This window comes from Loxodonta africana, chromosome 9, assembly GCF_030014295.1.
Source record: "Loxodonta africana isolate mLoxAfr1 chromosome 9, mLoxAfr1.hap2, whole genome shotgun sequence".
Classification (NCBI taxonomy): Eukaryota; Metazoa; Chordata; class Mammalia; order Proboscidea; family Elephantidae; genus Loxodonta; species Loxodonta africana.
In genome coordinates, this window is record NC_087350.1 from 65115157 (window position 1) to 65141126 (window position 25970).

General features: G+C 36.2%; 1 protein-coding gene across 6 annotated transcripts in view; it reads left to right on the top strand.

The window, feature by feature from the left end:
• PTBP3 (polypyrimidine tract binding protein 3) overlaps positions 1-25970 on the top strand; it is a 107918-nt gene that overhangs the window by 32297 nt on the left and 49651 nt on the right. For 2 of the 6 annotated variants that reach the window (XM_010587740.3, XM_010587736.3), the window contains exons 3-4: positions 8586-8755; positions 13434-13580. In XM_010587740.3, coding sequence (XP_010586042.1) covers positions 8586-8755; positions 13434-13580 — 317 coding nt within the window. Of the gene's footprint in view, positions 1-222; positions 314-8585; positions 8756-13433; positions 13581-25970 lie in introns of those variants that run through there. The other 4 variants (XM_010587737.3, XM_010587738.3, XM_023545051.2 and 1 more) reach the window with 3 other exon arrangements.

Here is a 25970-nt window from a genome sequence, read left to right on the forward strand (position 1 = left end):
CAACCTTTCAGGTAGTAGTCGAATACATAACCGTTTGCACCATCCAGGAACCCCGCCACCCAGATTAAATGGCTACTTTCCCAGTCTCCTTTATAGCTAGTTATGGTCATATGATTATGTCCTACCCAGTGAGATAAAAATGGAGGCATTGTGTGGGACTTTTGGGACATCTCTGCATGGGCACACTGTTTTTCCTTTCTTTTATTCTGCTGCCTGCTGGAGTTCCAGCTTCCTTCTTGGATGATGAGGATGAGGGCTGCACCCTAACAGAGCAGAAAGCTGGAGCCTGGGTCACTGGAGACTCTTTACACGAGTGAGAAATTAACTTTTTTTCTTAAAATAGTTAACACAACTGTTATTTCAAGTATATTGTTATTATATGCAGCTAAACTTAAAACTTCCATAGGTACTTTTTAGTTTTTGTTGTTAATTTCAAATTTTGTAGTTATCCAATGATGTGTCCTTCAAATAAACATAATTTCAAGTATATAAATATCCTCCTTATTTGTTCAGTATTCACTGTAACCTCCAAAAATGAGTTGAGTAATAGTGGTATTTTGTGCTTATCCTTGCCCCCCCCCCTTTTTTTTAATACCAGAACTTTATTTAGAAACTTAAGTAGAGAATTAAAACAAAAAACCTGTCAAGAAAGACCAGGTGGGAAAAAAAAGAAAGTCCAGGTAGAAAATGGGTCTGCAATAAACTGGAATTTTAGAGCAACACAAGTCTAAAAGGCACGAAAGAGAAATACCTAGCACCACTTTCATTTGAGCAATGGGTCATTAGTTGCATTTTTTTGGCATTGTTAATGACTGAATCTCACACAAATCGTGCACTGCACAACAGTGTTATCATAAAATACCTACTTTCTACCCACGTTTTAGGACAAGCTACCACCAGAAACAAATCAATACAAACCTATCAGGGGCTGAACAATCTCAGTAGTCTCTGTCTTACTCTTAACTTTAATAAAGGTAGCTTTATTTGATCTTTTAATATGATGTTTGCTGTTAGGTTTTGGTAAATAATTCTTCATCATACTTTAATAGTTTTCTTCCTTTAGTTTTTATTAGCAATGGCTGTATCCATTGCTGTTGACTTGATTCCTGACTCATAGTGACCCTATATGGCTATAAAAAACTAAAAACCAAACCTGTTGCTGTTGAGTCAATTCCGACTCATAGCAACTTTATAGGACAGAGTAAAACTGCCCCATAGAGTTTCCAAGGAGCAGCTGGTGGATTCGAACTGCTGACCTTTTGGTTAGCAGCCAAACGTTTAACCACTGTGCCATATATAGATTTATTAAATATCTTTTGTATTTCTGTTAATTTAATCATGAAGTTTGATATCCATTACTTTGATACAGTGAAGTATTTTAATTTCCTAATCTTGAATTACACTTGCATGCCTGGCATAAACCAGGTTGGTCATGGGATATTATTTTGATATGCCATATTAGTTGGATATAGACTAGATAGCTATATTAACCCCCCAAAAAACAAAAAATACAGGCTTAAAAAGTTTATTTCTAAGTTCTTCTGAACTATAAGTGGCCACTGACTTATTTGGCTTCTTGATTGGATTGGGAACCAGGCTTTTTCTGTTTTTTGTACTTCATCCTCAACATGTGGCCTTCTCTCAAGAACTAAAATAGTACTCCAACTCTCTCCATCATGCCCTTAGGAAGGGAAAAGAGGAAATGTGGAGATTGGTGCCATCTTAGACTGTAAAGATAACTCTACAGTAAGGTTAAGAGCTGGAGGCTGAGTACCCATAGGGGCAAGAACTATAAGTTGTACTTTCATCTTCCATCCTCTTAATCAGAACTTAGTCATATTGCCTCAAGAGGCAGGGAGATTTAAGAAATAGGTCTTTATTCTGGTATGCCCTGTTAAGTCATAAATCAGGGAGTTATATTAATGTAAGGGAGAAAGAATAATAATCTCAATTGCATATATGCTCAGCTGCATATATTCTTTATTCAGTATGCTTACGTTTATATAGAATATTTGCAACTGTATTAATAAAAGTATTGTCCAAGGTTTTCTTTTTGTACTCTTATAAAATAGATTTTAGTATCACTATTATATCCTAGCTTCTTAAAATAAATATGCAGTGTAATCAGCATCTGAATCAAGAAATAGAACTTTACCAGCATTCCCAGGAGTCCCTTTATTTTCTCTTTCCATTTATTCCCCCCCTTCCAAGTGTATTCATTAGTCTGACTTTTAATATCCTAGGTTAGTTTAGTGTTTTAAAACTTTGTATAAATGAAACAATAAATACAGTATGTATCCTTTCACTCAAGGTTATATTTGTGAGATTCATCTGTGTTGTTGTAGATTGTACCTTTTATCCTTTCTTGTTTCTATGTAGTGTTTTATTTTCTTGGTGGATAGTTTATTTCCGCTTTATGAATAATGTCGCTATGGATTTTTTTAACTTGAAACTTATTAATTTTTTAAAAAACTATTTGTTGTTTAGGACATACACAGCAAAACATAGACCAGTTCACCAGTTTCTACGTGTACAATTCAGTGGCGCTGATTACGTTCTTCGAGTTGTGCAACCATTCTCACTGTCCTTTTCTGAGTTGTTCTCTCCCGTTAACGTACACTCACACTGCCCCCTAAGGTTCCTGTCTAATCTTTTGAGTTGCTGTTGCCACTTTGATCCCTTATAGATAGTTCTTGGAGAGCATAATGCTTAAGGCAGACATTTTTTACAAGTTTAGTTAAACTGTTGTTTGGTTTTAAGAAGACCTAGGTGCTGGTGGCATAGTAGTTAAGTGCTACGACTGCTAACCAAAGGGTCGGCAGTTCGAATCCGCCAGGCGCTCCTTGGAAACTCTATGGGGCAGTTCTAATCTGTCCTATGGGGTCGCTGTGAGTCGGAGTCAACTCGACGGCATTGGGTTTTAGGTGATATTTTTGGTTTAAACTGTGAATATTCTTGACATGCCTTTTGGTGGACAAATGTATGTTTTTCTGTTTGGTATATATCTACAAGTGAAATTGTTGTATCCTAAGGATCTTTAGTAGATTCTACTAGTTTTGTACCATTTTACACTCTCACCAGCAATGCAATGTGAATTTAGTTATTCTCCAACTTCACCAATGCTTGGTATTATGTCTTTTTAATTTTGGTTATTCTGGTAGATATATATAGGTGGCTCATTGTGACTTTAATTTTCTTTTGCTCTAACACTAGAGAAATTGAGCGTATTTTCTTGTGTTTATTGGTATTGGAGCTCTGGTGGTACAGTGGTTAAGAGCTCGGCTGCTAACCAAAAGGTTGGCAGTTCATATTCACCAGCCACTCCTTGGAAACCCTATGGGGCAGTTCTACTTTGTCCTGTGGGGCGGTTCTACTTTGTCCGATGGGGCTACCGTGAGTTGGAATTGACTTGACAGTAATGGTTTTTTTTTTTTTCAATTGGGTATTTGTATATATATTTTAATAAAGTGCTTATTCAAGTCTTTTGCCCATTTTGCTGTTGTTTTCTGCCTGTTATTTATTTGTAGTAGTTCTTTTATATTTGTTGCAGCATATATTGTAGATATTCTCTAACACTGTACAGCTTGCTAACCAGTTGCCTTTTAGTCAGTTCTAATTCATGGCCAACCTGTGTGTTACAGAAGAGATTGCCAGGCATTTCTTTAAAAGAGCCTCTGGGTAGACTCAAACCTCTAATCTTTGGTTGTCAGCTAAGTATGTTAACTGTTGACACCACTCAGGGACTCCATAGCTTGCTAGTTTATACTTAAAAAAAAAAAAAAAAAAAAATTTTTTTTTTTTTTTTTTTGATAAACAGAAGTTCTTATTTTTAAGTAGTTCGTTTTATCAGTTTTTTCCCTTTATGGCTAGCACATTTTGCATCTTGTTAAAAATGTATTGCAGTGGAAAACAGTTAGGCAGTTCCTCAAAAAAATTAAGTGTAGAATTACCATGTGACCCTGCAATTCCTCTCTTCGGTATATATCCAAAATAAATAAAAGCAAGGACTCAAACAGTGTCTTAGTGATCTAGTGCTGCTTTAACAGAAATACCACAAGTGGATGGTTTTAACAAAGAGCAATTTATTCTCTCACAGTCTAGTGGGCTACAAGTCTAAATTCAGGGCATCTGCTCCAGGGGAAGGCTTTCTCGCTCTCTGAGCTCTGGAAGAAAGTCCTTGTCGTCAATCTTCCCCTGGTCTGGGAGCTTCTCCACGTAGGAACCGTGGGTCCAAAGGACTCACTCTGCTCCTAGCGTTGCTTTCTTGGTGGTATGAGGTCCCCATGTCTCTCTGCTCACTTTTCTCTTTTATATCTCAAAAGAGATTGGCTTAAGACACTATCTAATCTTGTAGATCACATCGGTATAACTGCCACTAATCCATCTCATTACTTCGTAGTGATAGGATTTACAACACATAGGGAAATCACATCAGATGACAAAATGGTAGACGGTTATATAATACTGTCATAACCTAGCCAAGTTGACAGATATTTTGAGGCGACAGAGTTCAATCCATGACAAACAGATGCTTGTACACCAGTATTCATTGCAGCATTGTTCACAATAACCAAAAGGTGAAAACAGTAGAATGGATAAACAAAATGTGGTACATACATAAAATAGAATATTACTCAGCCATAGAGATAAACGAAGTTCTGGTAACATGCTATGACATGGATGAACTTTGAAAACATCGTCCCGAGTGAAATAAGTCAGGAACAAAAGGACAAATACTGTATGATCCCACTTATATGAAATACTTAGAATAGGCAAATGCATACAGACAAAAGCTTATTAGTGTTTACCAGGGCTGGGGGCAGGGTGGCAGTTATTGCTTATGGGATACTGAGTTTCTGCTTGGAGTGATGAAAAACTTTCGGAAATAGATAATGGTGATGTATTTCAACATCATGAATATAATTAATGTTACTGAATTGTACAGTGAAAAATGGTTAAAATGGCAATTTTTTTGTTATCTATATTTTGCCACAACAAAATTAAAAAAACATACTGCAATCTTGTGCTATTTAATGTTAAAAATCTTTTTCTGAGAAATTCAGAATTCCTAAATTTTGAAACCATTGCATGTGTCATTAATCTTCCTGTGAAGTTGAATGTTACAGAAATCAAATCTCATTTCTTTCATAACTAAACAAAGATTGTGTGGATTAATATTTATAAGCAGGAAATCATTGCTGGCAAACTGAATAATTATCGTTGTATGTATACTTCTTAAAAAGTACATGTCAAATTGCTGAAACATCTCTTTAGTTCAGTGATAGACTGTAAGTTGTTTGTGAGCTTGGTACTTCCCCTGTTTACCATTTGTAACTAAAGAAAGGGATTCCCTAAAGCACGGTAATGTACTTAATATATAAACCAGTATAGGAATATTTATTTTGCTTTCTTCCTGTTACTTAATTAAGACTATGTATATTGAATGCCCATTTTAAAAGGCTGAATATTGTCAAAAAGAAAATGTTTTCATGGCATAATTATTTTATAATTATGTTGCATGTTCTATTACTTAGTCTCCTCAGTCTCTCTTCTTTCCTGATCTTCAAAATTTTGGCTTTCCCCACACTATATTCTTAATTATCTCTCATCTTAAAAAGAAAATAATCTTTGATGCTTGTATCTTCCTCTGGCTACCACTCTGTATTTCTGCTTTCCCGTATATTCAAGACTTTACAAGATTGTCTGTATTCTGTTTTTATGTTACACCTCTCATTTACTCTGTATCTTCGTGGTTTCCACCCACTCCATTGGCTAATCTCCCTTAACATAGCTTCCTCATGAGCCTGTGTGAGACCATTCCCTCCATTTCTTAAAAATTTTAGTTGGTAGTTACTTTTGTTCAGGAATAGTTGGTACTTCCTTTACCAAAATATTTATATACTGCTAAAATGCTCTTTTGCTTTGCAAATGCATATTTTTTAAATGATTTTTTGAAATCTCTTCCATCAAATTAAACTTTTTAATTGCTTCTTTTTTAAAAGAAAAATTGTTTGTTAGGATTAAATTTGGCTGTAAATTATCAGTGGCCAAAACAAGATAGAAGTTTATTTCTGTCACATTCAGCAAGTTTTGAGGTAGTCAGTAGTCCCTGGTACATGATGCCTGCTTCCTGGTTTAACGAATGGTGCTGCGTGGTTGCTGGAGCTCCAAGCAACAAGGAGGAAAAGGGGAAGAGAAAAGAACATACCTCCCTTACTATAAAGACACTTCTGGAAAAAAAAAACACACACCATTTTTGCTTGTAATTCATCACACAGCCACTCCTAGCTGCTGAGGAGGCTGAGAATGTAGTCTTTTTTTCCAGGCAGCCATGCGTTTAGCTAAAAACTGGTAGAGCTAGGAAGAATAAATGTTGAAGCAGAATTTTCAGTCCCTGCCGCAGGTACTGAATGCTGACTGTGATTGCGTAATAAGCACTAGTCTGTCTAATCAGTTTGACTGTAAGTATCAGTGGCTAAAACAAGTTCATATGACTGTTCTGCTCTTGATAGCAAAGAATGCATTGAAATTGCTTTGAGTGAAACCTTATGGAGAAATGTAAATAACTAATCTCTAAACTTGATAAATTTTAAATTGATTAAACAACACCTTAAATTAGCTCTGAGAAGGAAGAATTTTAAAGAAGATTCACAAAGTATTGATGCTCACCCATGTAAATTATGTAGTTGAAATTCTGAAATTTGTAATTTAAAAAAGTATTTGGAGTTCTACTTCCCATCATGATGGCGCAACTGGGACCAGACATGCCTTCCCACAGTATATAAGGCAAAAACCATAAGGCTTTTTTTTTTTTTGGTGTTTTTTTGGGATGGTGAACAACAGGTAGTACTGAACTGTTATCTCAGAGAAAAAGGGAAACAATGAGGTGTGAACACTGTAATTGCTCTGGCTTCTTTTCCAAACTGTGGTGTAAGGAGGGAGAACGCAAGCAAACAGCAGAATTGCTGCGTTGAAAAGACAGAGATCAGAGTTTGGGAAGGCTGTGTGTATGTGAGGGTAGGGTAACAGAGAGAGGAGCTTCATGGAAAAAGAGTTCCAGAAATCTGCGTTCTGGCCCCTTTGAATCTGCTGCTGAATATTCAGCCAACACGTATAGGGTGAAACTATGAGGTCAGAGAACAACCAAACCAAAAAACCAAACCCATTGCCGTCGAGTCAATTCTGACTCATAGCAACCCTATAGGACAAAGTAAAACTGCCCCATAGGATTTCCAAGGAGCAGCTGGTGGATTCGAACTGCCAACCTTTCAGTTAGTAGCCAGACTCTTAACCACTGTGCCACCAGGGCTCCAAAGAACAATCAGGGAGCTATAAGTTAAACAGCTTCCAGGATTCAAACAGGGCTGGGAGATGTTCGAATTATGGCCAATCAGAATAGAGAGTCATTGAACACCAGAGGCACAATCAGTGGAGACACCAGAGGAGCCATACCTTACCAATATGGCTTTCCACCTCTAGCATAAATGCTACTCTAAACCCTCCCTAACAAAGATTAAAACAAGCCTCAAAAAGATGAAGCTAATCTGCAAGTAAGAACGCATTTTCAGAAAAAAGTTTGACACTTTGAAGAAATAAAACACATTCGAGTGTTCACAATGTTGAGCATATACTAAAAAATTGCCAAGCCTGGAAAAAAACCACAAAAATGTATTTGGTTTTACATGGTGCTATTTTTGGGAAGAAAAACATTTCTGAATCTTTATGTATGTGCATAAACTTGAGTATTCATTCCAGTCCTGTAGATTCTGGTTGTTATATGCATTAAAAAAAATAGAATTTAAATAAAATTTAGCTGTATGCTGGGATGATGACTTCTTATTTTATTTTACAGAGGTGATTCTCAAACTCCAGAGTGCATCAGAATCACTTGGAGGGATCGTTAAAACACAAGTTGCCAGGTCCTGCCCCCAGGAGTTTTTATTTTTAATTCATTAGGTCTGGAGTGAGGCTAAAGTTTGCCTTTCCAACAAGGTGAAGCTTATGCTGAGAACTACTGTTACATAGTTAGGAATAAGATTATTCAGTTTAGCTTCTAAAAATACTTAAAAAAAAATAGATTAATAAAGAATATAACTTCTAGGAAACAAACCTAATTTTCATAAGCGTATAGCTCAAATCCAAATCACCTTGGGATATGAGAAATACAAAATTTCTGTCACAGTCTTTTCTAAAATTTATTGCTCTGATTATATATACTTACTTATCAATAGAAAATTAGAAAAAATCCTCAAAAATATACTGAAGATGTTATAAATACTATTCTCTATTCACAACAAAAAGTTTAGTGTTTAGAGGTATTTGAAATAATATAATTCATATACCCCAATACTTTTCTTTGAAGTGAAAACCCAGACTTCAATTTTTTAATTCGATAGTGGCAGTGAAAAACCTATTTGTTGACAGGTTGATGCTTTTTTTTTTCCCCCAACTCCCAACCCCAAGCCCCACAGTTCCTTGAATTTCAAGACCCAAAACTCTTAGAAGATCAAATGTGACAGTGTGGTTAAGGTAGTATGCCAATCCAAATTAGTTTCAATAATTTTTTTAAAAATCTTGTTTTTTAGCTAATGGGAATGACAACAAGAAATTTAAAGGAGATAGACCTCCCTGTTCGCCTTCCCGTGTTCTCCATCTTCGCAAAATTCCAAATGATGTCACCGAAGCAGAGGTCATATCATTAGGTCTACCATTTGGCAAAGTAACTAATCTTTTAATTTTGAAAGGAAAAAGCCAGGTATGTAATATTTAAAGATTGACACAGGGTGATTATCTCTGGGTGTTAGTGTTACAGATGATTTTTATTTTGTTGAACTTTTCTGTATTTTCCAGATTTCATTCTGTGAACATAAAGTAGAATTTTTCTTTTTATGACAGGAAGCCATAAAAATATTGGAAACAAACAAAACCAGCATTATCTTTAATCTGTTGATTTGTAGTCTTTCTCTTCCTTAAAAAACATTTTATACTCTTAAGTATGGGATGATTTATGAAAAAACCCTATAAATATTAGAAGGCCCTGGTAGAGAGAGACGAGGTAAATTATACCTCATTTGGCAAATTAAGAAACACTAGTTTTCCAAAATCTAGATAAAGGTAATATAGTGCATTTTAGTTGTAGAATTAATACGTAACCAACTAATCACCAGCTGCCATCAAGTTGATTCCGACTTACAATGATCCCAAATGTTTTAGAGTAGAATGGTAACTGTACTTAGTAGGATTTTCATGGCTGTGACCTTTCAGAGCAGATTGCCAGATGTTTCTTCCAAGGTATCTCTGAGTGGGTTCGAATCGCCAACCTTTTGATCAGTAGCCCAGCGCTTAACTGCACCACCAAGGGACTCCTAATGGGTTTTTCTTAAAATAAATAAGATGGGAAACTTTCTCTTGATCATGACAAGGTACAATATTTGTCCTGTTGATATTAAATAATTATACACGTTCTTGTTGCAATTCAGACCCCACTGGGTTAAATTCTTTGGGTATTTTTTCCCCCTAATTTTGGCTTGTCCTGAAAATCTTTTACACAGAGCATTGCTCAAAAGAAGAAGGCAACAAATCTGGGCCCTAGACAATTTATGGTACATTGTAATAGATCAATATGTTTCTTCTACTTTATATTTAAATAATAAGTTTAAGAAACACTTTCTAAATGCATTTACAGATAAATAGATTGGTAGTTATTGGGCATGAAAGAGATTGCTTGATGTCTAATCCGGTCCCCTATCTTTGGTAAACTACTTGATTAATATTTTCATTTAATTCAGATGAGGTTACTGAGACCAGAAAAGTTAAATAGCATACTTCAGTTAACCCCGTTGTGTTTATACATTTATCTTACATCTGTTGGAGTTAGTGCATACCTGCCACTTGTTGATAGGTGCCATTGAGTTGATTTCGACTCGTACAACCCCATGTGACAGAGTAGAACTGCTCCACAGGGTTTTGTTGGCTGTAATTTTTATAGATGCAGGTCACCAGGTCTTTCTCCCACAGAACCACTGGATGGGCTTGAACCGTTAACCTTTTGGTTAGCAGCCAAGTGCTTAACTGTTCACACTACCAGGGCGCCTTTGACCTTTGTATTAACACTGTTGCCACTATTGAGAATGGTGTGGTTTGCTTGGCTTGGCTTGAAAAGAGCCTACAGGGCCGTCTGTGGGTCTGTGGCTAATGGCTAATTGCCAGTGAGAGACAGCAGATAACGTCATAGTTCCTTAGGGTCTGCCCTTGGTTCTGGGTTTATATTTATCTGTAATGCTAAGTGGAATTGTTATGTTAATTGTCTTTTGATCATAAAGAGGTATTAAAAAAAATCTCTTTAGTAATATACTCCAGCAAGAGATTCTGATGTGAAAAAACTATGCACGACTTCACTGGAACTGCTTGTTGGCATTACCCTTTTCCAGGCTACTTAGAATGTTGTTGGGGGCCGAGTGGGAGTTATTTTCAGCAGCCTTTATATAGGTAGTGACTTTTAGTTGTCTCTCCACCCCACATTATGAGAATTGAACCCTTTGACAGGATAGAGCTGGGAGATGCCTCATGCTCTCTCCCCATATAGTGAATGTAAATATTTATAAATTCTTTGTTGAAAAGAGGATTAAAACCCAGATATTTAGAAAATATTGCCATAGCTGGCTTTTGTTGTTGTTATTGCTGTTTTTACTTTGATCATTTGTATTGTCTTAAAAAAAAAATTAGGAAAAGTATATTATTGCTGCAATTGAATAGTGGCTTTGAAGTGGGTCATATGGACATTTATACCTTTTAATAGTGTAAATGACTTGGTTTCCCTTTAATAATGGAATTGTATTTATTTATTTAATGAATTTGTTTATTGTGGGTTTATTTTTTTTTGTTCATTCATTTATTGGTGATACTTGGTTTGCTGTTTGGCTCACATCACTACTTCATAAACTATTGCTAGTTCAGTTGAAGCATTTAATTGGTTTAGTTGTGATACTTGGTTGATGCAGCTAAGCATTATATTTAACATTTGGCAAGTTATATTCCTTTACTGGACTTCATGTGGACACATGACAACTAAGGTGGTGTTGTCGTTAGTTACGGTCAAGTCACTCTGACTCATAGCAACCCAGTGTATGCAGAGTAGAACAGCTCCATAGGGTTTTCAAGGCTGTGACCTGCAGATGAACAGGCCTTACTTCTGAATTTGCCTCTGGGTGGGTTTGAACTGCCAGTCTTTTAGTTAGTAGACCAGTGCGTAACCATTTGTGCCACCCGGGGACTCCAAAGATAAGCAAAAAAAGAAAAAAGCTTGGTTTATAAAAGATAGTTGCCGTTCTCTGTGTTCAGTAACTTTTATTGTTAAATGCATATATTCTATAAACTGTAAGTATTTTAAACGTAATTTGAAATGGTTGCTGTATGCTTGTTAAATGCCACCTTATCTTGTAGTGAAAAATAATTGGATTGTCTAACTAGAGTTGTGTTGATGAGTTTTTTTGTGTGTGTGTGGTAAATACAATAAGGAGCCCTGGTGGGATAGTGGTTAAGAGCTCTGCTGCTAACCAAAACATTGACAGTTTGAATCCACCAGCCGCTCCTTGGAAACCCTGTGGGGCAGTTCTACTCCGTCCTGTAGGGTTGCTATGAGTCGGAATTGACTAGACTGCGGAAGGTTTGGTTTTGGTTTTCGGTATAATATAATAAAACATATGTCATTTCAACATTTTTTACATGTACTATTCAGTGACATTAGTTACATTTGTTGTGTTGTGCAACCATCACCACTATCCATTTCCAAATTTTTCCATTGCTCCTAATAGAAGTTCAGGTCCTGCGTGGGTTTTTTTTTTGTTTCTGCATTTTAAATTGGAGATGTTCTTACAGGTAGTTTTGAGGACTTGGAATGGTTAGTATATGTCTGTATTTTAACTGTCTAACCATTAAGATGGAGAGGGGTAAACCTGGCACCTTAAAGCTCTATAAATATCCTATTCCTGTCAGAGAAGTTATAGGAGTCCTGACAGCTCTATACACTGAAGAAGCCATATACTGAATAAGACTTAAATACCAGGGAGCTTCTTTCATCTCAGTTCTTCCTATGATAGTATCTAATATTAGTACAGTGATTACAGATATTCAAAAAAAATCACTTGAGTGACTCAAATCAATGTTGATTTAACAAAAGAAGTTCTCCTGTTTCTGTAATTTGAACAAGCAAGCCTTTGCACCTTTATTTAAAAAAAGTATTCTGCATATGGAGGATGAGAAGCTATTTTATTTTACTAATACTCCAAATTATATGTGAAATGTGGTATATATGTGCATATCTTTTTTTTTTTTTTTTAAGAAAGAGCCTCAACACTTGCATAAAATTTGAAAATGAGACTAAACCCTAGGAAAACTGGCCAAAGCCATGCGAATCAGTAATTAGGGGTGGGGTGGACAATATGATGAGGAGGTGCTGACAAGAAGATTTTCTTTGCAGTGTTTTTTGGGGGCGGAGGTAGAGAGGGTATGGGATAGAAGAACTACCGGTAGTCTAAGCTGATGCCATTTGCCAGTGCCGCATGCATGATTGCCCACCGTTCAGACCGAGACTCCAAATGCCTCTTTAAGGAATGCTCAAGAACAGAATTCTCATGTTGGGAAGGCTTTTAAAAATTACATGTAAATCACATGCTCCTTGAAAAAAATTAAAAGTATAGATTATTTAAAGCAAAAGTGAAGTTCCCCAAATCACATTCTTTTCTGATAAAGGTTTAGTGTATTAGTCAGTTAGAGCATTCAATTTTTTTTTTCTTCAGTAAAAATTTTATTATCCCATAATTTGACAACCAGAAACAAACACTGTGATAGGAGGAGAATCATCATGATATGGTGGAAAGGGTAGTGGTTAGTGTTCGGGACCCTGGTTAAAATAGACCTTGGTCATTAATACCACCTCTGTGCTTTAGTTTTGTCATCTAAAAAGTGAAGGGCTGACTAATACTTTAAAGCACCTTTTTTTAGTTCTAACATGAGATGATTTTTAAAGTAAGATGGAGTGCCCTTTAGGTAGTCTGACGGGGTTTTTTAGAAAAGAGGTATTTAATACTAGCCTCTGAAAGCATCCATTTGAAGTGGTGATATACATATTCAATTCTGCCTTTTTAATTATTTCTAGATTTTAGAAGAAACAAGAGGAAAACCAACAGGCACATAAAATCACTTAATCAGCTTGCAGTTTCCTAACCCCAAATGCTTTATTGCGCCCAACTTTTCAAATATGTTTCCGATTAACATTCATGATACACTTTGAAGCAAAAGTTTTTTTTACTCCCCGGGTACCATAGCGTTTCTGTTGAGAACGTATGAGTTAGAACAAGCTAGAATGGCAGAATAGTTTTTAACTATCTTTCAAAAAGATGAGCATTCACATTATTTTCTTGTGTTTACTGCAGGCTTTCTTAGAAATGGCTTCTGAGGAAGCTGCTGTTACTATGGTGAATTATTACACTCCTGTTACTCCTCACCTCCGAAGCCAGCCTGTTTATATTCAGTATTCCAATCACAGAGAACTTAAGACTGACAATCTACCTAATCAAGCTGTAAGTATTAAAGGCGTTTTAAAAAATCGATATAAGAACATACAACTTAAAAATTAATTTTGTATGCTTTTCAGAAAAAAAAATCATGTTATTTTCTTAGGATACTTTATTAGTAAGGACTGTGTATGCAAATTCTTTCCCCAAGGTTTAAGAATAAGAGAACAGTGGCATTTAGAAACATAATTGAAATTATGGCATTAGAAATGACTGGTGGTTTTTTTCCCCCTTGAAATTTTGTCTTCCTTTAAAATCATGAAATACCAAATCTAAAAGGAACTTTTAGAAGTCATTCATTTTAATCCCTTCTCTTTACAGAAGATATAACAAAGATATTGAGAAGTGGAGTGGCACACTTATATTGTAATGTAACTGAACTTCAGATGAGAATAAGAATTTTTATAAAATTAATGAAACGATTGTTGAGTCACCAAGGTGAATGTGAAATATAGAATATCAACATTTCTTACCTCATTTTCCTGTTTTTATTTTGATGTAGTTCATGTTGAATCATTTGTGTCTCTCAGGGTTCATTTTTAGCTGTTAAAACATTACCGATAATTAGAAGTCACTTAAGAGTAGAGAAAATTTATCCACTGAGCAAGTATATTTTAAGAAAGAGGTTTTTATGATGTCAAGAGTATGTTTGGCTCCTATACTATTGCTCTAGGCAAAGAGCTCCTTCAGCTCATCGTGTTAAAAGGCATTATAATGCAAGCTGTTGAGTTCAGATTATAGTTTTCCACATTGTTTAAAAACAGCATTTCCTGCTTTAATGCTCAACTTGTTCTAGGAGATATTAAAGGCATACAAAAATTATATACACTTAAATATATTAGATATTCTTAAAGATTTTTAAAAAATGACTTTAAATTTAAAAATTACTTAAAAATTTTAAATAGAATACATGCCCATGGTGAAACATTGAAACAGTCCAGAAAAGTAAAAGGGATGGGGGTCGGGGCAGAAATTTCAATTACCAAGAGATAAAAACTGGCGCCAACATTTTGATGTCTACACCTTCTCTATTCAGGTGTGTTATTGTCTGTGTATCTAATGTTCCACAAATGGAATCCTGATGTTTTAAAACGTTTTTTCTCTACATCATGAATGTTGTTTCATGACAACAGATACAGTTATTTCATATTTTTTTAATGACTACATAATACTCCCTTTTATAGGAAAGCCATGATTTATCTAATTTCCTGTTAGACATTAGGATTTTTTCCAATTTTATGATTTTACAAATAGTACTGCAATAATATCTTTATAATATCTGTCTGAGCACACTACCTTAATTAGATTACACTTCTGGCAGTGAAATTCCTGGCACGAAGTATATGCATATTTTATATATTTATATGTGATGCATCATTGCTTTCTGGAAAGACTATGTATGAACTTAGGGTGCCATTGATAATTATGAGCAAGCACTTTTCCTGTCTGTTAATATCATAGCTGAGAAATTGTATCTTATTGTTTACTGTTTTTGGTCATTTATGAAGTCAAACAATTTCCGATAGGTGTTTTGGCCGTATATTTCTTAACCGTATTGAGGAACTATCTTTGTCCATTATATATTTCATATATTTCTTGTGTCAGACTTAATTTTAGTGATTTTTACTAGTGCAGTTTTCGAAAATATTTTTATAAATATAGTCAAATCTCTTAAAGCGGTATTATGGTTTTCAACTTTGGTACCAATCTTAGAAAGGCCTACCATACCAAGATTAAAGGAAACAAGCAAAAATTACTTGTGTTTCCTTTTCGTGCCTTTATGGTTTGATTGTCTTATTTTGATATTTAAACCTTTGTCCTTTTTTTTTTTTTCCCTATTAAAAATTTTCTGGGCACGGGGAGTGAGAGTAGGGCTTTTTTTGTTTTGTTTTTAAACACCAGGTACCAGTCTTTTCAGTACTATTTATTGACTACCCATTTATTATCCACTAAAACTCATCCTTTATCATATTCTAAATTTTTTTTAGCATTTTTATTGCACATTCAGTGAAAGTTTACAAGTCAGCCTTTCATACAGAAATTTGTATACATTTTTGTGTATACTCCTAATTGCTCTCTGCCTAATCAGACAGCACACTCCATCGCTCCAGTCTCTTTTCGTGTCCATTCCGCCAGCTTCTGACCCCCCTGTGCCCTCTCATCTCCCCTCCAGATAAGAAATGCCAACATAGTCCCATGTGTCTACCTGATCCAAGAAGCTCATTCTTCACCAGCATCATTTTCTATCCCATTGTCCAGTCTAATCCCTGTCCGAAGAGTTGACTTTGGGAGTGGTTCCTGTCTTGTGCTAACAGAAGGTCTGGGGACCATGACCACTGGGGTCATTCTAGTCTCAGTCAGACCATTAAGTCTGGTCTTTTTATGAGAATTTGGGGTCTGCACCCCACTGCTCTCCTACTCCATCAGGGGTTCTCTGTTGTTTTCCCTGTCAGGGCAGTCATCGGTTGTAGCCGGGCACCATCTAGTTCCTCTGGTCTCAGGCTGATGTAGTCTGGTTTATGTGGCCCTTTCTGTCTCTTGGGCTCATAGTTACCTTATGCCTTTGGTGCTTTTCATTTTCCTTTCTTCTAGGTGGGTTTAGACCACTTGATGCATCTGAGATGACCACTTACTAGTGTTTAAGACCCTAGATACCACTCTTCAAAGTGGGATGCAGAATGTTTCCTTAATAGACTTTATTATGCCAGTTGACATAGATGCCCCCTGAGACCATGGTCCCCAAACCCCTGCCCCTGCTACGCTGCCCTTCGAAGCATTTGGTTCATTCAGGAAATATCTTTACTTTTGATTTAGTCCACTTGTGCTGACCTCTCCTGTATTGTGTATTGTCTTTCCTTTCACCTAAAGTAGTTCTTATCTACTATTTAATTACTGAATACCCCTCTCCTTCCCTTCCTCCCTCCCTCCCCCCTCTTGTAACCATCAAAGAATATATTCTCTGTTTAAACTATTTTTCGAGGTCTTATAATAGTGGTCTCATACAATATTCGTCCTTTTGCAAATGACTAATTTCACTCAGCATAATGCCTTCCAGATTCCTCTGTGTTATGAAATGTTTCACGGATTCATCAGTGTTCTTTATTGATGCATAATATTCCATTGTGTGACTGTACCATAATTTATTTATCCATTCATCTGTTGATGGGCACCTTAGTTGCTTCCATCTTTTTGCTATTGTAAAAAGTGCCGCAATAAACATGAGTTTGCGTATGTTTGTGTAAAGGCTCTTATTTCTCTAGGGTATATTCTAAGGAGTGGGATTGCTGGATCGTATGGTGGTTTTATTTCTACTTTTTAAGGAAGCGCCAAATCGATTTCCAAAGTGGCTGTACCATTTTACATTACCACCAGCAGTGTATAAGTGTGCCAGTCTCTCCACAGCCTCTCCAACATTTATTGTTTTGTGTTTTTTGGATTAATGCCAGCCTTGTTGGAGTGAGATGGAATCTCACTGTAGTATTCATTTGCGTTTCTCTAATGGCTAATGATCCTGAGTATTTCCTCATGTGTCTGTGAGCTACCTGAATGTCTTCTTTAATGAAGTGCCTGTTCATATCTTTCACCCATTTTTTAACTGGGTTGTCTTATTGTAGTTAAGTTTTTGCAGTATCATGTAGATTTTAGAGATCAGGCACTGATTGGAAATGTCATAGCTAAAAACTTTTTCCCAGTCTGTAGGTAATTTTTTACTCTTGGCAAAGTCTTTGGATGAGCATAGGTGTTTGATTTCTAGGAGCTCCCAGTTATTGAGTTTCTCTTCTGCATTTTTAGTAATGTTTTGTATTCTGTTTATGCCATATATTAGGGCTCTTAACATTGTCCCTATTTTTTCTTCCAGGAACTTTATCGTTTTAGATTTTATATTTAGGTCTTCGATCCATTTTGAGCTCGTTTTTATGCATGGTGTGAGGTATGGGTCTTGTTTCATTTTTTTATAGATGGATATCCAGTTATGTCAGCATCATTTGTTTAAAAGACTGTCTTTTCCCCATTTAACTTTTTTGGGGCCTTTGTCAAATATCAGCTGCTCATATGTGGATGAATTTATGTCTGTATTCTCAATTTTCTTCCACTGGTCTATGTATCTGTTGTTGTACCAGTGCCACGCTGACTACTGTGACGGTATAATACATTCTAAAATCAGGTAGAGTGAGGCCTCCCACTTTGTTCTTCTTTTTCAGTAATGCTTTATTTATCCAGGGCCTCTTTCCCTTCCATATGAAGCTGGTGATTTGTTTCTCCATCTCATTAAAAAAAAGTCGCTGGAATTTGGATCGGAATTGCATTGTATCTTAGATTGCTTTTGGTAGAATAGACATTTTTACAATGTAAGTCTTCCTATCCATGAGCAAGGTATGTTTTTCCACATATGTAGGTCTCTTTTGGTTTCTTGCAGTAGTGTCTTCCAGTTTTCTTTATATAGTTCTTTTATGTCTCTGGTAAGAGTTATTCCTAAGTATTTTATCTTCTTGGGGACTCCTGTAAATGGTATCGATTTGGTGATTTCCTCTTTGATGTTCTTTTTGTTGGTGTAGAGGAATCCAACTGATTTTTGTATGTTTATCTCAACTATTAGTTTCAGTAGTTTTTTTGAGGATTCTTTAGGGTTTTCTGTGTATAAGATCATGTCATCTGGAAATAGAGATACTTTTACTTCTTCCTTACAATCTCGATGCCCTTTATTTCTTTATCTAGCCTAATTGCGCTGGCTGGGACTTCCAGCACAATGTTGAGTAAGAGTTGTAATAAGGGGCATCCCTGTTTGGTTCCCATTCTCAAGGGGAGTGCTTTCAGACTCTCTCCATGTAGGATGATGTTGGCTGTTGGCTTTGTATAAATGCCGTTTATTATGTTGAGGAATTTTCCTTCTATTCCGATTTTGCTGAGAGTTTTTTCATGAACGGGTGTTGAATTTGTCAAATGCCTTTTCTGCGTCAATTGATAAGATCATGCGGTTCTTGTCTTTTGTTTTATTTATATGGTGAATTACATTGTTTTTCTAATACTGAACCATCCCTGCATACCTAATATGAATCCCACTTGGTCATGGTGAATTATTCTTTTGAAACGTTGAATTCTATTGGCTAGAATTTTGTTGAGGATTTTTGCATCTAGGTTCATGAGGGATATTGGTCTGTCATTTTCTTTTTTTGTGCAGTCGTTACCTGGTTTTGGTATCAGGGTTATGCTGGCTTCGTAGAATGAGTTTGGGAGTATTCCGTCCTTTTTTATGTTCTGAAATACTTTAGTAGTAGTAGTGTTAACTCTTCTCTGAAAGTTTGGTAGAACTCTGCAGTGAAGCTGTCCAGGCCAGGGCTTATTTTTGTTGGGAGTTTTTTGATAACCTTTTCAATCTCTTCTTTTGTTATGGGTTTATTTAGTTGTTCTACCTCTGTTTGTGTTAGTTTAGGTAGGTAGTGTGTTTCTAGGAATTCATCCATTTCTTCTACGTTTTCAAATTTGTTAGAGTATAATTTTTCATAGTAATCTGATAGGATTCTTTTAATTTCAGTTGGGTCTGTTGTAATATCGCCCATTTCATTTCTTATTCAGGTTCTTTGCTTCCTCTCCTCTTCTTCTTTTGTCATTTTGGCCAGTGGTTTATCAATTTTGTTAATTTTTTCAAAGAACCAGCCTTTGTTCTTGTTAACTGTTTCAATTTTTTTTTCTGTTTTCTATTTCATTTAATTCTGCTCCAATTTTTATTATTCGTTTTCTTCTGGTGGCTGAGGATTTGTTTTGTTGCTCTCATTCTGTTTATTCAAGTTGTAGGGATAATTCTTTGATTTTGGCCTTTTCTTTTGTGTGTGTGTGTGCACGCACGTGCGTGTGCATTTTTTGATATAAAATTGACCTCTGAGCGCTGCTTTGGCTGTGTCCCAAAGGTTCTGATAGGAAGTGTTTTCATTCTCATTGAATTCTATGAATTTCTTTATTCTATCCTTAACGTCTTCTGTAACCCAGTCTTTTTTGGGGCAGAATATTGTTCAGTTTCCAAGTGTTCGATTTCTTTTCCCTGCTTCTTCTATTATTGCTTTCTACTTTTATGGCCTTTTCGTCAGAGAAGATGCTTTGTAATATTTCAATGTTTCAAATTTTAAGGCTTGCTTTATGACTTAGTATGTGGTCTATTCTAGAGAATGTCCCACGTGCACTAGAAAAGAAAGTAATCTTGGTTGCTGTTGGGTGGACTGTTGTGTATACGTCTATAAGGTCACCTTGCTTGATTGTGGCATTTAGATTTTCCATGTCTTTATTGAGCTTCTTTCTGGATGTTCTGTCCTTCACTGAAAGTGGTGGGTTGAAGTCTCCTACTGTAATTGTGGAGCTGTCTGTCTCGCTTTTCGTTGCTGTTAGAGTTTGTTTTATGTATCTTACAGTCCTGTCATTGGGTGCAGAAATATTTAATATGGTTATATCCTCCTGGTATATTGTGCCTTTAATCATTATATAGGGTCCTTCCTTGTTCTTTGTGGTGGATTTAACTTTAAAGCCTATTTTGTCAGAAATTAGTATTGCCACTCCTGCTCTCTTTTGATTGTTGTTTGCTTGGTATGTATTTTTCCATCCTTTGAGTTTTAGTTTGTGTCTTTAAGTCTAAGGTGTGTCTCTTGTAGGCAGCATATAGACGGATTGTATTTTTTTATCCATTCTGCCACTCTCTGTTTATTTGTACATTTAGTCCATTTACATTCAGTATAATTATGGATAGGTTTGAGTTCAGTGCTGTCATTTTGATGTCTTTTTCTGTGTGTGTTGTTGACAGTTTCTTTTTCCCACTTAATTTTATGTGCTGAGTAGTTTATATATTTTTTCCTCTTACTCGTTTTGTTGATTTTGTTTCTGCTGAGTTTTTTTTTTTTTTTTAATTGTAGTTTGTTTTGATGAGTAGGATGGTTAGTCTCCTTTGTGGTTACCTTAATGTTTACCCCTATTTTTCTAAGTTTAAACCTAACATTTATTTCGTTATATCGCCTTGTCTTCCTCTCCATGTGAAAGATGTATGATTACATTGCTTAGTCCCTCTTTATTACTTTAATGTTGTCTTTTTTACATAATAACATCGCTGTTTCCCTGTTTTGAGCATTTTTTAAATCTTGATTTATTTTCGTGATTTCTCTATCTGGGTTAACTTCTGATTACTCTATCCAGTGTTCTAGTCGTGGTTTGATACCTGATGTTATTGATTTTCTAACTGAAGAAATCCCTTTAGTATTATATTTTTGGTTTGGTTTTTACAAATTCCCTAAACTTGTGTTTATCTGGAAATTTCTTCATTTCACCTTCGTATTTCATAGACAGTTTGGTGGATATGTGATTCTTGGCTGACAGTTTCTTTCCTTCAATGGTTTATATAAGTCATCCCATTGCCTTCTTGCCTGCCTGGTTTCTGCTGAGTAGTCTGAGCTTATTCTTATTGCCTGTCCTTTGTGGGTGACTTTTCATTTATCCCTAGCTGCTTTTAAAATTCTCTCTTTATCTTTGGTTTTGCAAGTTTGATTATAATATGTCTTGGTGACTTTCTTTTAAAATCTACCTGATGTGGAGTTTGATGAGCATCTTGGATTGATATCTTCTCATCTTTAACAATACCAGGGAAGTTTTCTGCCAACAAATCTTTAAGAATTCTGCCTGAGTTTTCTGTTATCCCTTGCTGTTCTGGTACTCCAACCACTCATAGGTTATTCCTCTTGATAGAGTCCCACATGATTCTTAAGCTTTCTTCATTTTTTAAAACTCTTTTATCTGATTTTTCTTCAAATATATTAGTGCCAAGTGCTTTATCTTCAAGGTCCCCAATCCTGCCTTCCAGTTGCCCTGTTCTGCTCCTTTGACTTTCTATTGAATTTCTAATTCAGTAATTTTATTGTTAATCTTCTGAATTTCTGATTACTCTGTTTTGATTCTTGCAGCTTATTAAATTGTTTGTTATGTTCTTAAATGGCCTTTTTAATTTTTCCAGCTGCTTTGTCTGTGTGTTCCTTGGCTTTTTTTTTGCATATTGCCTCATCTTCTTCTTCATGTCTTGAACAAATCTGTATATTAATGTTTTGAATTCTGCATCTGCTAATTCCAGGAAGCATCCTTTGAGTCTCTGTTTTGAGAGCTTGTTGAAGCAATCATGGTCTGTTTCTTTATGTGGTTTGATATTGTCTGTTGTCTCAGAGCCATCTATAAGTTATTGTATTAGGTTATTTTGTGTTTGCTTACTGTATACTAGTTTCTTGCCTTGTTTTGTTTTGATATGCCGAAATGGATTGCTTGAGTGAGCTGGCTTGATTATATTCGCCTTTGGAGCTCTGTCATCCTGTCACCAGATGGCTAGAACTGTTATCAGGTATATGAACTTATGAGTCCATTCACTTTTCTTGTGTGGATTCAGCTCATGTGTCCACGTAGCTGGTCATCAGGTGTGTGTTACAGGCTCTGTCCTACAGTCTTAGAGGGGCAGGGATGTTTGATACAGGTACCAGTATCTGGTTGCAGCAGGGGGTCATACTCTTAACAAGGCAGGGGGCTGAGAACTGTCCCCTAAGTGTCTCTGAGGAAAGGGTGTCCCTGTTCCCTAGAGCATACAGGTGGGTTGGTTCTGCAGATGGACCATGAGCACCCAGTGCCTTAGGTTGTAAGGACTGGGACGTACCAGTTATCCTTGGACCCCTGTTATGGGTGGCTTGTGTAACCTGAGTGGAGCCACCAGTCCTTAGCCCCCTGTTGTGGGTAGGTGATGACCCTATTTAGTAGGCAAAACAGTGTCAAATATCCAACACCCACCTTTACACCACACAGCTTAAACAGTTGCAGTCTGCCAGCAAGGGCCTATTCTCCTGAAATAGGCCCACACAGGTCCATATAGGGGGGAAAGGTATTCAAAATTGATGGACCGTTTATGCCTGGACAGGAGCCGCTTTTGTCCTGAGCTCCCCAGGTTAGTGGAGCTCACAAATTATCTTTTCCCACAATTGTGAATTTATTTCTTCTGCAGTGCCTTCTCTAAGGCTGGGAGCATGGCTCAGGGCCCTCAAATGGGCCTATCTCAGTCCCAGGGAAATCAACAGCCCCTGAAGCCGGCGTGGGGGCTGGGGGCATGATAAAATATATGCAACTACTTAGGTTTTGCCGACAGTGTCATTCTTCTCTGGTTCCGGAGGTGTGAGTAGGCTGTGCAGCTGGGTGCTTCTCCCTGAAGAAACTGCATCTGAACATACTGCCAGCCCGTCACAGCCACTCCCAGGGATGGTACCTGAGGGATCCCAGTGATTCAGGTCCGGCAACTCCTCTTTGCTTCTGAACTTTCTCTCCCCATGCTGCTCAGTCCATCTTCTAACTTTGCCTTTGATGTTCAGGACTCCTAACTTGTCACAAGTATAATCATTTCAGTTGATTTTTTTGGGCCTGTGTTATAAGAGGGATCGCTGGAAACATCTGGCTATTCCGCCATCTTGGCCCCACCTCCCTCCCTCTGATGCTTTTGAGGAAGAAATTATATTTTATTTTCCTGTATGTCTTTCAATAGAGTTTCCTTTTTCTTCACTTCAGTCCAGCAGTTTTCTCATTAGTGTGATTGCTTAGTATGTTGGTATATGTCTTGAAGGAAAAAAATAATAAAACTCTTAAAATTGGATTATTCCAAATGGAAACAATGAGAATTCCCAGTTGCTTGGCAACCAAAGGCAGCCAAAATGACCTAGTTTATTCTTAGATGGCCTCTATTTCTCCCAGTACCCTTCCTGTTTTGTTACTTTTGTGCAATTTTTATGCATTGTTGTTTGATAAAATAATTTTTTTTCGAAGTCCTACACAAAACTGAAGTCAGAATTGAAGGTACCAGTTTACATGTATAAAAGGTACCAGATGTGTTTTTATTCTGACAGCCCTAGAGAGTAGTAATTTGTTTCATTCTCTTACTCGGGGGATAGTACACATCCCAAAACATTCGCATTACTTCTTTTTCAGCTTATGGATATACTTGCCAGAGGGTCGGGTAAATATCAAGTATTTTTGTCTTCTTGATTTAAACTAAAATTATAGGTACAAAGTTTAGATCATATCCTGAGGTACAACATTTGCATACTGGTTGTTAATCAAAAACCAAACCCAGTGCCGTCGAGTTAATTCTGACCCTACAGGACAGAGTAGAACTGCCCCATAGAGTTTCCAAGGAGCACCTAGCAGATTCGAACTGCCGACCCTTTGGTTAGCAGCTGTAGCACTTAACCACTACGCCACCGGGGTTTCCTGGTTGTTAATGGGAGTCATTATTTTGTAGACTGTTTCCCATGACCTTGTGGTAGAAGTGTATAAATCTATGAAGAGATGACCATGGAAGAATTTTCCTTTTAAAACTCATCAAACTGAACACTTAAGATCTTTCCTTTTTACTATATGTTAACTTCCATTTTGATTTTAGAAATGTCTTCACATTGTCCATGTATATTTAAATTTTAGATGAATATAATCTCTTTCCCCCACTCCAGTAAAATCTTCATTAGTTTTCTGACCATGTTACTGCTATTTTCTCTATGAATAGCTAACATAACCCATTGTAGAGAGTGTGTTCCGCATTTAAAAATTGTCTCTCATAATAGAAAGTTGCTGCCTCATAATTTTTAGCATCAGATTTACGTTCATATCAAGAAGAAATTTCTCATTTTTTTATTGTAAGTGTTTTTGCCTAGTTAAAAATTGAAATGGTAGTTACTTTTAATATTATCTTTTTTCTTCAGGTGTGATCTTCTCAGATTCTTACTAAGTCAGAAGCATTTCTTGTATGCTACACAGACAGTTTTGTACTCAATACTCTCTAAAGTACCAATGCAGAGTAGATTGAAAACTCTAGAATGATTAGGATAATGTATACCACAGATTCTCAGATTTCTCCACTACATTATCTCTTATCCCAAAGAGGAAGGGGTGGGTGAATAGAACAGTAATAATAACAACAAGAATAATAATACTAGCAGCAGCAGGAACTTACAAAGAATTATTTAATAAAAAGTGTTAATATAATGATTGACAGGATAATGAAGTAAAAGAGGTCAGTGAGATTAAACTTACTTTTCGTTGTGCATGCTTAGTTTTGATAAGATTTAATCATTTTTAACCAAAGAAGAATAGGAACAATTATTATACTTAGACACTCACCATGATGATGTCTTTTCCTAGACATCCTAGAGCTGTGATACCCATTATGGTAGCCGCTAGCGACCATATTTTCACAAATCAACGCACCTACACATATAACGCGCATAGTGAACTTAGGAAAGATGCACGAGGGGGTTGAGTGGTTGGGAAGAAATGTATAACGTGCAGGTTATTTGTGTAAAAATATGGTACATGTGGTCCCTGGGTGTTTGCTATTTAAATTTGTTAGCTGAAACAAAAAATTCAGTTCCTCAGTTGCGCTAACCACATTTCAGGTGCTCAGCAGATAGCTAATGGCTATCACAATAGACAGTGTAGATATGAAACATTCCCAATTTTCTATTCCTCTAGTCTTTTATTGGACTGCACTGTTTTATTCTTCCATTTCTCTATTTTCTGAATTGTAGAATACAGTTATAATAACTGTTTTAATGCCTTTGCTTATTCTAACCTCTCAGTCAAGTCTGGATCTTTTTCTATTGATCGAGTTCTCCCTCCCCTCCATTTGTGGGCTGGAGGTAGAAGTCTGAATCGTTTTCAAACTTGGGAAAGCAATAGAACCCTTTTTGTCAAAGAAAATCATACTGGGGAACCCAGTATAAAATAGATGAGAGTGACGTTGCCAGGTTTGAAGCAGAATTGGGAGACAGAATCCTCCACTCTTGGCTTTCGTGAGAGCATAGCTTTGAAAACCAATGAAATAAAATACTCAAAAATTATTCACATATCCTCAAAGATGGTGATAATTTGGGAAACTGAAATTTTGGCAGTTTGTATATTAGCTGGTATATGAAAGTCTTCATATGGCATAAAAATGCTGTTAAAAGGGTTTTCTGTATAAAACCACAAAACACCAAACCCAGTGCTGTCGAGTCGATTTTTTCTGTACATAAGTACAAAAATAGAAGTTATTCATATGTTAAACATACAGAAAGTAGTAGACTGCCAGATTTTAGAAAGATACTTATTTGAATGTTATTTATCATAGCAAACTGTTGAAACTATTCAAGTATCTTACATCAGAGACATTGTATAATAAATAAAATAGTAGTCACTAAAAATTAGTCATTAAAAACAAAAACACAAGAAATGTTTATAATTCAAAACAACATATATAATAGTATGATTTTTTAAATTGAATATAATACATAAAAATGAAAGTAGCTACATTAAAGTAGTGGGATTTTTCATTGTTGCACATTTTACCATTTATTGCCATTCTTTTATTTT